Source organism: Candoia aspera, chromosome 3, assembly GCF_035149785.1.
Source record: "Candoia aspera isolate rCanAsp1 chromosome 3, rCanAsp1.hap2, whole genome shotgun sequence".
NCBI classification, from domain to species: domain Eukaryota; kingdom Metazoa; phylum Chordata; class Lepidosauria; order Squamata; family Boidae; genus Candoia; species Candoia aspera.
This window is the reverse complement of record NC_086155.1, coordinates 30,136,416-30,149,876: the sequence shown is the minus strand read 5'-3', so window position 1 is coordinate 30,149,876 and position 13,461 is coordinate 30,136,416. Positions and strand designations below refer to the sequence as shown.

General features: G+C 36.9%; 1 protein-coding gene across 1 annotated transcript; it reads right to left on the bottom strand.

Annotated features, from left to right (window-relative positions):
* Nucleotides 1–381: 381 nt before the first annotated feature.
* Nucleotides 382–13,004, bottom strand: EIF2S2 (eukaryotic translation initiation factor 2 subunit beta). The gene is made up of 9 exons (XM_063297219.1): nt 12,823–13,004; nt 8,633–8,813; nt 7,565–7,668; nt 7,070–7,202; nt 5,970–6,070; nt 4,467–4,615; nt 3,226–3,282; nt 1,949–2,034; nt 382–814 (listed from the first exon to the last, which is right to left on the bottom strand). Exons 1-9 carry the CDS (start codon nt 12,835–12,837, stop codon nt 639–641), a joined length of 1,002 nt encoding a protein of 333 aa, XP_063153289.1. The 5' UTR covers nt 12,838–13,004; the 3' UTR covers nt 382–638.
* Nucleotides 13,005–13,461: the final 457 nt, after the last annotated feature.

Below are 13,461 nucleotides of genomic sequence, written 5' to 3'. Positions count from 1 at the left end.
GATGATGAAATGATGTATTTTAATAACTGTTATTAGACCACCCTAATGCACAGATTAAAGCGAGCACCAAAATGCAAAGGAAAGCTGGCTACAGACAGCTAACCTAGACCCAATTAATCCAAATCTCACATTTATCTTACAGAGATTAGTCCATGTAACCAGAACATGATATTCTTATATTCAAATGGGAGATCCTATTTATGACTTAATATTCCATGATATATTCCATTACATTAATTCAACTGTGCCCATTTGCTCTTACAATATACTTAATTAGGACAACAAATGTTTTATAACACAATCAGCCATGATGCTTGCATGTATTCATAGTATTATTGTCATTAAAATCACTTAACAGAGAAACCAAAAAATTCAAATGAGTCACTGTTATAATAACTTTAATTTCTCTTGCATTTTACAGAATTCTATGAACAGATTAAAAAGCACCTCCTTTCTCATCACACTTGACAGTTGTCAACAGCTTGAGGAACTGATCTTGCAAGAATCTCATAGACCAACCCAAAGCAAAGCAGCTTTTATTATCTGGTTTTAATACATTGGAAATCCACTCAGGTTGTAATCCTGTCCAGCCATTTGCACTCAGATCACTTCGCAAAATTTCAGTGTCAACCAGCCAACTAGTTAGCTTTGGCACGAAGCTGCGCTCTCTTGCCTGTGACAGCCTGGAAACCAGTTTTAATGCTGGCAACAGAACAGCGCGAATGGCAAGTCTCACACTGCAAAAAGTATAATCTGGTGTCCTTCTGCAAGATTGTGTCTGGTGACCGACATGTATGACAGGTGACATATTCCTCTGTGGGAACAATTAAACATGTTATATTAGCAATAAGAAATTATATATAAATAGTAAGCAAACTTTCATCTACTCAACTATGCATTTATCATTTAAATGTCCAGGTAGAATAATTTTCAAAGCCAACTGCAAACTGACTAGACTACAAAACATGTAACAGTAAACAAAATATTTATCTCTTTCATAGCAAGGTAATTACCACATAAAATGCCACAAATCCTAGTTTATGCATTTCCCCAGTGTGTAGTTCAGTTTTAAGAGGCATATATAAAAGAGGTAACACCCCACAAAAATGTACATTCTTCTGCCCATTTACTGCAGGGACCTACATAACACATAAAAGAAATGGAATAGTACGTCTTGCAAGCAGCTTACAAGATGGGAGAATGACTTTTGGCTCTGGCAGATACTAAAGTCACAGCTGTATTATCAGCCATCCTTTTTTCAATCTAACACAGAACTGCGAAAGGCAAAAACAGGATGGTTCACCGTTAACGCATTTCTATTCAGAAACTAAAACCTAACCATTCTATTAGCTTTCTTCACGTCTCACTAAGTTCACATCACTGGTCCATACTGTATAATCAAACTACTCCGTACTAAATGATCAGTGACTTTTGTCAGACTTTTTTTCTCAAGACACCACTATTCAGTCCTCTGTATTAGAGATGTCTGAGATCTTTAATAGTGTACTACTATAGTCTAATAAACAGCTGACAGCAGAACATGGAAACAGTTACATATCTTTTATACATTTCAATATGAGAGGTGCCTCATGGAAACAAAAATTATTATTACATCAACTGAAAACCAGAATGAATAATTTTTCGGTGTATAACCAAAGACTTGCATTTTCCCATACAAACATGACTCAGATATATTGTTCTATGTGTCTCCACCTCTTCAAATATATAGCGGGTGAATCCACAAGATGACTGTTCTGGTTGTGCGGTAAAACTTGTGCCTAGCATGGATACTCCTTGCTTTTCGACAACCAGCAAAAACATGGTAGTTTCAGAAGATTTTAATGAAACTGCAAGCTGGTAATTTCAGCACTACTAACACTTAGGTAAGAAGCAAGACTAAAAACTTTAGATGAAGCAGCATATACCTACAATCATAAAATACACTTACTGATATATCTTCTCAAGACATTTTCTATCTGTTTTTGTTGGAATCTTCCCTTGATTACAAGTTGGTTGTTGCCATCTATTGAACCACTAAATAAAATAAATATATTATAAATTAGAACTGCATAAGATATTTTCAACTATACATAGGCTTCAGGGCTTCCAAAATTCTCACCACAGTATATGCAAAATCTTGTTCAAAGGATCTCCATTTACTGCAAACCTTTATCAGACACTCAAGCCAAACTCATTCCTACGGGTTGATGGCTTTATAGCCAAAATAGGGCTACCCAAAAATACAGTTAAACTGCCCGTTTGGTGTAGTGATTAAAAGGCACCAAGTAGAAACTGGAAAACTGAGTTCTAGTCTTGCCTTAAGCATGACGCCACTTGGATGACTCTGGGCCAGTCACTCTCTCAGCCCTACGAAGCAGGCAATGGGAAACCACTTATAAAGATGTTGCCACAAAAACTGCAAACATACCTAATACTCCTTCCTCCTCCTATTTCCCTGCAACAACAGCCCTGTGAGCTGAGTTGGGCTGAGAGAGACTGACTGGCCCAAGGTCACCCAGCTGGCTTTCAGGCCTAAGGCGGGACTAGAACTCATGGTCTCTGGGTTTCTAGCCCATTGCCTTAACCACTAGACCAAACTGGCTCTCTATTTGCAATACACCAATGCTCAATCAAGGGGGGAAAAACTCAAAATGTGCAAACAGATATATGAAGAGAAAGCTCTCCATTTCCTCAGGTTCATATTAAAAAAAAAAGCACAGCATATCAGAAACAGGTACTTCTAATATGAGGGCTTTGCAAATAATCTGAATGCTCTTCAGATGCAGCAATGGTATGAGTGAAGTGCCTTCCCCTAGGCATCCATCCCTGAAAATTTGGTGCAGTCATTCTGAAGGTCTTCCAAGGTTTCCGTATGTAAGTGAGCATGCATAAAAGAAACCTCTTGTCAAGAAGTTCCTCAAAGGAGTTGCACCAAATCTTTAGGCAGGCGCAGCTGCCTTGATGAATGGCACTTGGCTGAGACAACAATGCCACCTGAATTATCTGCACATCTTTACTAAATGTACAAAACCTACAAGTTGTATGTTTAATTCTGTAACTTTATGTAATCATCGAAGCACCAGTGACTTAAGCCAATTTTTAAAATGGCTTATACCAGCACTGTTATTTTTGAAACTGTCAACTTGCTGAAGAGATTTCATGTATGTATGTATGGCTGCTACTACAAAAAATTCAGAAAGAAAAAAATAAGTTTAAAGTACTTACCTTGTACCCAATTCTGCAAGCAAAAAAGCCAGGAGATGCTTTGGTTGACGATGTAATCTAAAAGTAAGGAAGTTTATCTAGTTACATCTCTTTTATTATCCTATCATAGCATCTGAGTGCAATGCCAATACAAATACGTTGAAACCCAGATTTTTTTTTTAAGTTAATCTCTTTTCAGGATATTTGAAGAAGATAAAATGAGTCAGTGAAAAGGAATTAAGGATAGCTTATGCCATCACACAAGATAGTAACCTCAGTGGGAATGTAATATTAAATCTGTTTATAATTACTAAGATAACATGACAAATTTATCTAATATCAGATATGGCAATGCTATATAGGCTACAATAGCATGTTTACTTTTCTAAAGAAAAATGTTTTCAGTGAAGTTTCACATGAATGAAATCAGGACCTTTCAGTAAATGATTTACACAACAATGAGCCACAACTGAATTGTCTGGGGCTTCACACATTTGAAATGCCATCTCAAGAAACCAGCTACAGTTTACAGACTATAAAGAATAGATTTCTGCCTCAGAGTAAGCCAAAACCAAACAAAATACCTTATGCCAGTACCATTATGGGTACACTATATAAATATTCAGCTGTTACATAAAAATTAATGTTTCTCCTGACATTACCATCTGTACATAGACACAGAAGAAATATTATTTCAAAATATAATCCCATGCCTTAATGTACTTTGCTGAATTCACTATTCAAGCATTTAACCAAATACGTAAAAGGTATGCAAGCTAGCCTCAATTCCAATACCTCACTCTGCCTTGCCACTCCCAAGCTTTAGATGTTCATTGTAGAGGTCTGAAGAAAAACTCTAAGCATAGAGGTAATAAGCAGCTAAGAAATCAGTATTTCCTGGTGGCTACTGTTCTACATTAGTTTGATACCAAATTCTGGTTGTCCTAAAACATTTCCAGGCACTACTGGCCCAACCTCACTAGGAATTTCTCTGGAACAAATGAATAGGAATTTCACAAAAGTTGAGAAATCATTCACCATGTTTCACCTGAATTGGCCAAGAAAAGTTCCCAGTTGATCATCTTATGAATCATCTACACTTGAAACATTCATTCCAGAATAGGGTATTTACACTTGCAGATAAATAGCTGCTGTTTTATCTATGTACACTCACAGTTCATAACTGAACAATAGTGATACCACAATTCCCTGACCCAACTTTTATCAATTCCTGTCCCAAATTGCAATGTAGCCAGACTTACAGTTTACAGATATCTGTGAAATTAACAAATGATGTTTTCTTTGTTCCTACTCTTACAACCTGGGGAGGTTTCATGACAAATTTTCTTTTTTCACCAGCTACCATATCTGGATTCTTTTCCCTCATAATGTTAAATACACGATTCAGCAACTGCAAAGATACAAAAAAGAATATCAATAATCAATTGATATTAATAATTAATATACTAATTAATATTCACAAACACTCTTGTGTTATTATTTTATATATTTGGGAATAAAGCATGAAATTTTCTCTGAATTAGAAAAGTCACCACAGTAAGATTAAAAGAAAATGTCTATCTTCTCTACAAAGTGCTTTATTTAAAATATGTACTTTATTTCTAGGGGGACATCATTCTAAGGCGACAGGTACCCAAACAGAAGAGACCGTACAAGTGCTGTCTTATACTCAGAGCCAAACATTGATGGGAATTGAACAGCATCAATGAACCATTTAGGGGAAAGGGTAATTGATAATACCAACATACAAAACTGACATTATTTGCGTGTTTATGTAATGGACATTTGTACATCATTTCAATCTTTATGTAATTATGCAAATAACAAAAATGTCAATTACTTAATTACATGAATGACACAAATTATATCAATTGTCCAGACTGCTTCAGAAAAAACAGACTGCCTGTTGTGTAGGACTGAAGCTGGAAAAATTTAATCGACTGCCAACATGTCCCAAAACATGATTGTGTACTCCTGGAAAGACATTTGAATATGATACTAAAGCCTGGTTTAATGAACATTTTCAATTCTCAATTTTTGAACTGGCTCTTTATAACGATGGATTCCATATGGTCTACTATTTAAACATTGAGTTCTAGTATTCGGCATAAAGACGTAACTAGTATTCTTCCACTGTAGTAAAATAAACAGAAAACTAATAATGGAATTTATTTTTTTCTTTTTTACATTTTCTTTTGATTTCATTTCTTTTTGTATTTTTCTTATTCTTTATATTCCTTTGGATTTTTATATAACTGTTTCAGTGGAGTCTACTAGTTCTGGTTTTCTATTTTACTTTTAAGAAAAAATCACCAAAATTATTAATTAAAAAGTCTGTTTAATAGAGGTTCAGAAAGAGAATGCATTTTCACATTCTGTTCGATGTTCAGAGGTTGAGCCAGCAGGTCAGATCAGGGGCATGGCACATATTCATACTCTCTATTCTCCAAACCATTTTTACAGAGTTAAGATTCCTATTTGAACTTCCCTGAATAGGATAGTCTTCAAAAACAAACAAACAGAAAATTAACTGTCTGTACCAAACAAAGCCTCCTGAGCTGTTAATCAGCAATCAGTGCAAAATGGCATGTACTCTGTTCATTGATGCAAAGCTGAGAGATACCAACAGCTTCATTCTAATATAAATCCAAAGCAATATTTAAACTCAGTTTATTTTATGTTCCCCACATATTACAATTAAAAGCTAATAGGTGAATTAGTTAAAAGGTGTGGAAAGTATTTACCTCATCATATGTATAATCCCTTTCTGAGCCTGCCCATGCAGGTCCCGACTGAGAGCTAAAAGAGATTCCATCATCTTTTTTGCTGTCGTCATCCTCCAATGCTGAAGAATTACAAATATTATTTCAGACCCCCAAGGATTTCCATTCCAGTTTGTGCACAGCATTTTTATGTGACACATACACATGCATTTTTCAGCCAGAACTCCCTATATCAGACCCTTTTGCTAAATGAGAAGATGCTGTTAAAAAGGGAAAGTTAATCCAAACAGCATTAAGAATACTGTGAGGCACAGCATTTGGAAAGGGAAATTTAACTTTCCTCTCTTCTCACAGAAGTGGAACTTCAACAGTGCTAGAAGTTTCCAAAAAAGCTCAAATCAGAAAGTATCCTGACATCTCTTATCAAATGGAATTTAATGTACCATGTTTGAGTTTAGTTGGTGGTGCCCGTGATGTCTGAATGAGTGCACAGGTATGAGATCTGAGCTTTCCAAAGACAAACCTAAGGTGATTACAACTTTGAAGTTGATGGTTAACAACACATATTATACTCAGTTACTATGCTACTTAATAAAGTTGTTTTTGAAAATGGAAAACCATAAATCACAGAATTTATTGGAATTTCCCATATAGACATATGTTGCTCTAAAACTGTCCCTACACCTTTCAAGTATCATCTGGGATTTTGAACAAGCAAGTGGAAGAGAAATGAAAATCTAGGCCAAAAGAGAACAAGGAGGAGGGAAAGTGGCTGCATAACTAGATGTTAGAGAGCTAACACTCCCATGGAAGCATTCAGTTACTGGACTCACAACTTCTCCTTTGCCCTCTGAAATTAATCAAAATAGCTGTGGCTAATGGCATTGTAGAGACTGTGGCACCCTGTACAATAAAATCAGTGAAGATGGTCAACGATGTATTGGGTGGTTTGCTACATAGCTTCATCTACATCACTGTAGCATTTGACAGAATACTGATAGCTACAATAGCTTCTCTTCCACCCTGGTTATAAGATCAAATTGTAGACACACTTTGCATCGACCTTCAAGGTTACCAACTTTGACCAAGAGCAACTGACACCACCAACAAATAAAAGTTACCTTCATCTTTATCTAATACTTCATCCTCATCTGTAAACTTTGCTGCCTTTCTTTTCTTCTTCTTTCCTAACATGATATCAAGGTCATCCTCTGGTTCTACTGTTTCTTGCACATCACCCTCAATTTTTAGGTCCTTTAGAACAATTGGGGGTAGGGGGGAGGAACAGCATAAACAACAGTTAATACTGTACATTAAACAACATTTAATACAGCAAACATAAAATACTGTACAATAATTTAAAATATGCAGCTCTGTGCTGATCATGAAAGTAATTAACTAGTTCAACACGGAGGTCACCTACAAACCCAAAGTCTTGGGGCTGTATTAAATTGTCTTTAAATATTTTTTTTGTCTTTATTACTGATAAAATACAATAGCAATTTTCTTCCTGTTTTAAGCTGAGAGAAAAGCATCAGACAGTTATTTTACCCAATCCTTAAGAAAGTTGGCAAGATGAAGAAACAAACATACCCTTTAACCCTGTGTCAACTTACCTTCAGACCCTCTTCAGCTTCATCAATATCAAATATCTTTTTTGTCTTTTTCTTCTTTTTCTTCTGATTAAAGAAGGTTAAGTCATCTAAATCATTTGATGCATCTGAAATTGAAAGATAGCACATTACTAACAGAGTGCTTTATAATTATGAGTATGGAAGAAACATGCCTGAATATGTTTATCAAGAAATTTAGGCAAACTTGTGACAATGCAGTCAGCCAACTTAAATACCAGAACACATGAAAAATAATTTAGACTATTTCAATAATGTGTAAAATGTTGATTTAGACTGACTTTTACACATTGTGTACAGTAGATCTCTAAAACTCAGGGTGTAACAACTGAAAATTAGGCTACAAGAATTGGTTCCCAGTATAAGCATGACAGTCTATATTTTTTCAAGCATGCTTACCACAAAATCTTTGAGTTCACAACATTTACTTCAATGCTTTAGTAGCCTTAACAGTGTAAGTCACAAAAAGAAACTTAAGTATTTTAAATCCAGACTATAAAATAAAAAGAGTAAGAATACTTCAACTTAATTTCTCATGAAATGCACAAAGGTAGATAAGAGTCCAATTCTAAAATGTTAACAGTTGGCTGATTCATACAAATGGACCAAAGAAAATTCCTGGCAATCCTGTTTAATATCTTATATACATGAAACAAAGCAAGCCATTAAACTGCAGCTGTATGAGTTAGGTGTGCTTCAGCCTGTATATTTCAAGTATAGGGATATACAGTGCAATACCACAAGTTGGTAGTTTTTTAAATGACCTTCCATCCTCTCCATGCAAGTCATGCAAGCAACACAAAGTACTCTTACTGATTTCTCTCTTCCATGAGTACTGGTAAGAGAGCAACATGCCCACAGCCACCCAGTGAGGAAAGTCTGACTGCAGGTCTTCCAAAAATTTTATTAAGCATTCTGCTGCTTAACATATGGACTTCTCTGGAAAGTTCTAAGAGCACAAAGTAAATGTCAGGCCTTTATAAAAAAGTTTTCTTGAGAAAAATCAGAAAGAAACAAAAAAACAGGATTTTCAGTAAAGGTGTAACAGTTTACCTTTTTTCCTACTGTCCTCTTCATCAGCTTCTGTATCTTTGTCTTCTGCTGGTTCTGGCTCTACTTCTTTTGTTTCTAATAGCTGCATCTCTTCTGTTTGTGCATCACCACCTTCTTCATCAAGCATAAAAGGCTTCTTTTTCTTCTTCTTCTTCTTGCTCATAGTAGGGTCAAAGATCATCTGCAAGAAACAACAGTATTTTCTTAACACAATTTTGCAACTTAAAAATACCCTCCAGATTTAAAACTCTACATATACATTAAATATAAATATTTATTAAATATTGAGTCAAACACCACACAATAGTTTATTAAAAATAAGATCTCTACCATGCTGTAAAGAATATATTAGGAGAAAACTGAAAACTTAATATAGGCAAAATGGAAAAGTGTTTTAATAATTTAAGCAGTAAAATATTCTACACAATCTAACACTCCAAGGTGGGTTTCCTAGCAATTAAAAAAACACCTACTACTAATTTCAACAATTGATAATAATTCCTCTAAAACGTCTCTAACTTTTTTTGGAGCACCCATGATTAAGCTTCAGCAGGAACAGCAACACCTGGTATTCAGGTATCAGGTGATAATTTGTGCATCTCTCACAAATCATTAATTTGAAAAATAAACACACCTTCAACTCAATTATCAGACTTTTTATAAAACCATAAAACTATTGTAGTTTTAAACTCTGGAGAACAAGGAGAATCCATTATTATGGACAGAAGCCCACTTGAGCAATGAACATTTTTACCTATTACTTCTCTCACCAAAATCATCCCTATAATCAGACTGGATAGGCCTCCAAAAATCCAGAACAAATGTTGAGTTTACAGATAGAATGTCCTGTGCATTCTATCTGTAAACTGCAATCTCATGTTTATTTTCCAAGTAAATTACACTGAATGCAGTGGGATTTTCTGCTAGAAAAACATGTTTTTCTGCCAAACCTAAAGACAATTTTGATCTATCTATTCACACACACACATACAGAAAACAAAGTTTTGATTACAGATATATTTCTTAGCCTAAACTATTACAAGCTTAATTATAGTGCTATACATCTGAGATTAGTAATATAATGGAATCTCACCATACCAACTGGTTATACAGGACTTTTAAAAATAACCTTTCCGTAAAGGGCATCCCCAAACATACAAACATATATAATTTATATTTAAAGACAAAAAAACCCTAAGTCTTTGGATGCATGTAGTATTAGAAGCTAGTTTAAAATATTCCCTTTTGTAAAGAACAAAACCAAAGATTGTATCTTGAAGGCCACCAACTTTAATAGTAGTTCCATTAAATTAGTTCTTTGAATTGTCCACCCAGTGTAGAGACAAGAAATTGTCCAACATCAGTGGGCATATATGTAATATTGAGAGAATGTTGTTGGCTCTCCCAAAATGTCTGCCATACTGGTGCAACCATCACAAAATACTTTATTTCTCAGAAAGTAAACTGGTGGTAGAATAAACATTACACTACAAGCTAGCACTCTCTTGTATTCCAATCTCCCTTTGGTTTTTAAAATTAAAACAATCTGTTAAAAGTTAGGTAAGTGAGGGGACCTGGTTGGCACCAAGCATACACAGGCATCACAATGCCTATCCCTAATCTAATGTCACCTTAATACCTATGTTAAAGTATTAGTACTGAAAAATCTGCAGGCCTTAAGAGATACGCCTATATTTTTCACCAGACACAGGTTGAATTTGTCCTAATGATATCAACAGTGGCCAAGATAGGAGAACAGATATACAATGAGCCAGTCAATGGTTAGTGCAGGTAGTAGAACAGGAAGGGAGTGATTCTTCTGGAATTCTCCACATGTCCCAGTGCTGTTTCAGTTGGGAGACTTTTTAAAGCAGATTAGGGGGCATGAAGGCTGCAGGAAGGAGGAGAGAAGACAAAATACCCATACATTAATTGCCTTCCGTTGGTGCAACACCACCAGATTTTGTCTAATTTACAGTACTTTGTTATACCAAGTTGAAATTAAATTCCTTTTGTCTGAAGAGAAATTATTAAGCTGTATGAGGCCAATCTTTAATACAATTCTAATGTATTACAGCTATGAAACCTAATTCATATATTTTGGACTTATTAATATGCTATCAAGCATTTGTAAACAATAAAGAGAGAAGACATCAGAAGACTCTATCCCTGAATTCATAATATTTCAAATAAGATCAAGTTCAGCACTATATAGATCACGCATCTACACTGACATGCTGGCACAAACCACATGTATTAAAATACTTTAAAAAAATTAAACTAGTAAATTTATAGCCAACTTATCCACACCACAACTGACTACATCTTTGTTATTATTAAATAATTTATCATATTATTAACAGAAAAGTTCTAAATGTCTGGAAATCTAGCTTGTTTTTCATCCTTCTACAGGTACTGCTGCTTCATAATTATTCCTAAAAAAAACTTATATCTGTTTTCCAAACACTGCACTATAACATCTTTTTGAGTCACAAATTAGTGGTTCCACTACAAAAAGTCTAATATAACAAGGGACCCTAAAAGTGAATCATTTCATCAACCAAACTCAATCAGAAACCAATCATGCATAATTTCAGTAAATCACTGGAATACATCTGGGAGTTGACAATATGAATTGACAGTTCAATCATAGTTTATGCCAGGGGTCTGCAAGCAACTTAGAGGGTGGTCACTTTTACCTAATCAAATTTGCTTGGGCAAAGCAGGAACACTGCTAAACCTCACTCTTGCTTTTTGGGCAAGCCTTCAGTGAGAAGCAGCAGTAGCAAAGTTTGTAATAAGTATATTAAATTTTAATTATCAAAAGTGGTGTATTTATTTCTTGTCAAATCCAAAACCTGAAATGAAATGATTAGTTCAATTCACAGCAATGCCATACAAGTTAATTTATCACTTTATGGAGTTGCAGTACCATAAAATTTGACAAAGTATGGCTTAAGTTTAATTAACACTTTATAAACAATGTAGATGTCTATGGGTGTTATATTCCAACTTATTACAAACTCATATATTCTGTACTGCCCAGAAAGTGTCAAGGGCTGTATGATCCATTAATTTTCCCATTCTAAATCCTGTCTCCCCACTTTCAAGATTAGAAACAGATCCCCAAGAACGGAAGAAGGAAATTGATTCAGATTCTGCTTAACAGGAATACCTCAAAGAAGCATGACAAAGAGACTTCAAATGTAAAATTTCTTTTAGTTTTAAAATGAGGCATTTTCAGTTCAAATAGGAAGACTAGCAAAAGCTTTTCCTTGTTTTTGCTCAACCATCAGTAGATCTTTAGGAATCATCAGAGCACTCGGGCCAAATAATAGGATTATTTTGCTCATTAAAAGTTCTCATGAATATAAAATTATTTATTATTTTTAATTTAAATTTATTGGCCACCCAACTCCAGTGAAACCAGAACTTCTCTCAGATATATTATGTAAGAGGTTTCAGATGCTCATTCTAGAGATTCGAATAATTATCTCTGGAATAAAAAGAGTGATGGAGAAAGCCCAAACTGCCGGAGAGCACAGGCATAAAAGTCTTCTACTGAATCTCCCAATGAAAGCAGAGCTTGTTACTACACATTTGAGATGTTCTGAACAGACACCAAATCGGGCCACTAGAGCAGAAAACTAGTAGGCATCCTTTTAGACTGGAAGCTAGAACTGATGCCCTCCAAGCCACATCGTATGCAATGGTAAACACAGGCCTGCCGTTAAGCAGGCACCGAACTAGGAAAGACGCTCCATCAGACGCGTCTGCAACCAAGTCTGTCGTATTCTCGCTATCGCCTTTCTAAAACAGCGGGGCTTTTTTAGTACGAACCCTCCCCCCAAGTTCTCTAATGAACCGTCGCACACTCAGAAGGGGGCTGGCATTAACTCAGTTTGACATAACGCGGGAAGGGTGATAAAGGCTTCCTTATTTCGCAGGGTGGGAAAAAGGAGAGCGACCAAGGACAAAGGGGAAGTATCTCAAAGCCGCGAAGGGAAAAGCAACTCCGGCTCCTAAATGGATCACACGACGCGGAGAAGGAAGCTGCTTTCGCTCAGGGAAGCCAATCCGGCCGGGCTTTGATCAGGGTGCGGACAGGCCTCAGGCCCTGCTCCTCACATGGCGGCGGTCGCAGCCTCAGCCTCACGCCACCCCAGGCCTGGGCGCGTCTCTGCCCTCACCTCGTCTCCCGACATGGCTACGGCTCTCCCTGACCGTCAAGGAAGGAACTCGGAAGCGCCCGTCCCGGCGGAAAACCCACAACACCGCCCAGGAAGTCAATCGCCCCGGCTCGCCCGCTCAGCCCGTCCTGCTCGCCTCGCCGCCGCGCTCAGCTCTTGCATCAGCAGGAGGAGGAGGAGACAGAAAACAGCGCGGTTGTCCCGGATGGGAGCATGCGCCGCAGCCCTGTCCTCGAGCCTCTCGGGAACTGTAGTCTCACTTCTGCGCAAGCGCAACAGCACTCAGGCGGAGGGGGGTGAAATCCCGACTTCAACACGTGCAGTCTTGAGAATGAGGAAGTCGAGCTAGTGAGGTCACAGGGGGCCGGGCTTGGCTGGGCACGTGCTCCTCCGCACAGCTCGCTCCAGTAATAGGTGGGGTTCCTGATCCTCTGCAGCTACGCTTCTTACGCAAGGGGGTGCATAGTTTCCTCTTTCAGGGAAGACAGACGGAAGAGAGGGATGCTGCGAACTTTGGGGGCAGCCCAGGCTCGCTTTTGTTCGGTCCCTTAAAAAATAAAAATTGGCTGACTTCTAGCTGTGCTTTTAAGAAATCTAGAGATATTCCCATTCAGTGTAAGTTTACTTCCTATTATTAAA

Coding starts and splice junctions, on each gene's coding strand:
- EIF2S2 (XM_063297219.1), bottom strand. Junction 4,616..5,969: donor GGGATTATACATATGATGAG/GTAAATACTTTC, acceptor GTATCTTTGCAG/TTGCTGAATCGTGTATTTAA. Junction 3,283..4,466: donor TTCACAGATATCTGTAAACT/GTAAGTCTGGCT, acceptor CCTTACTTTTAG/ATTACATCGTCAACCAAAGC.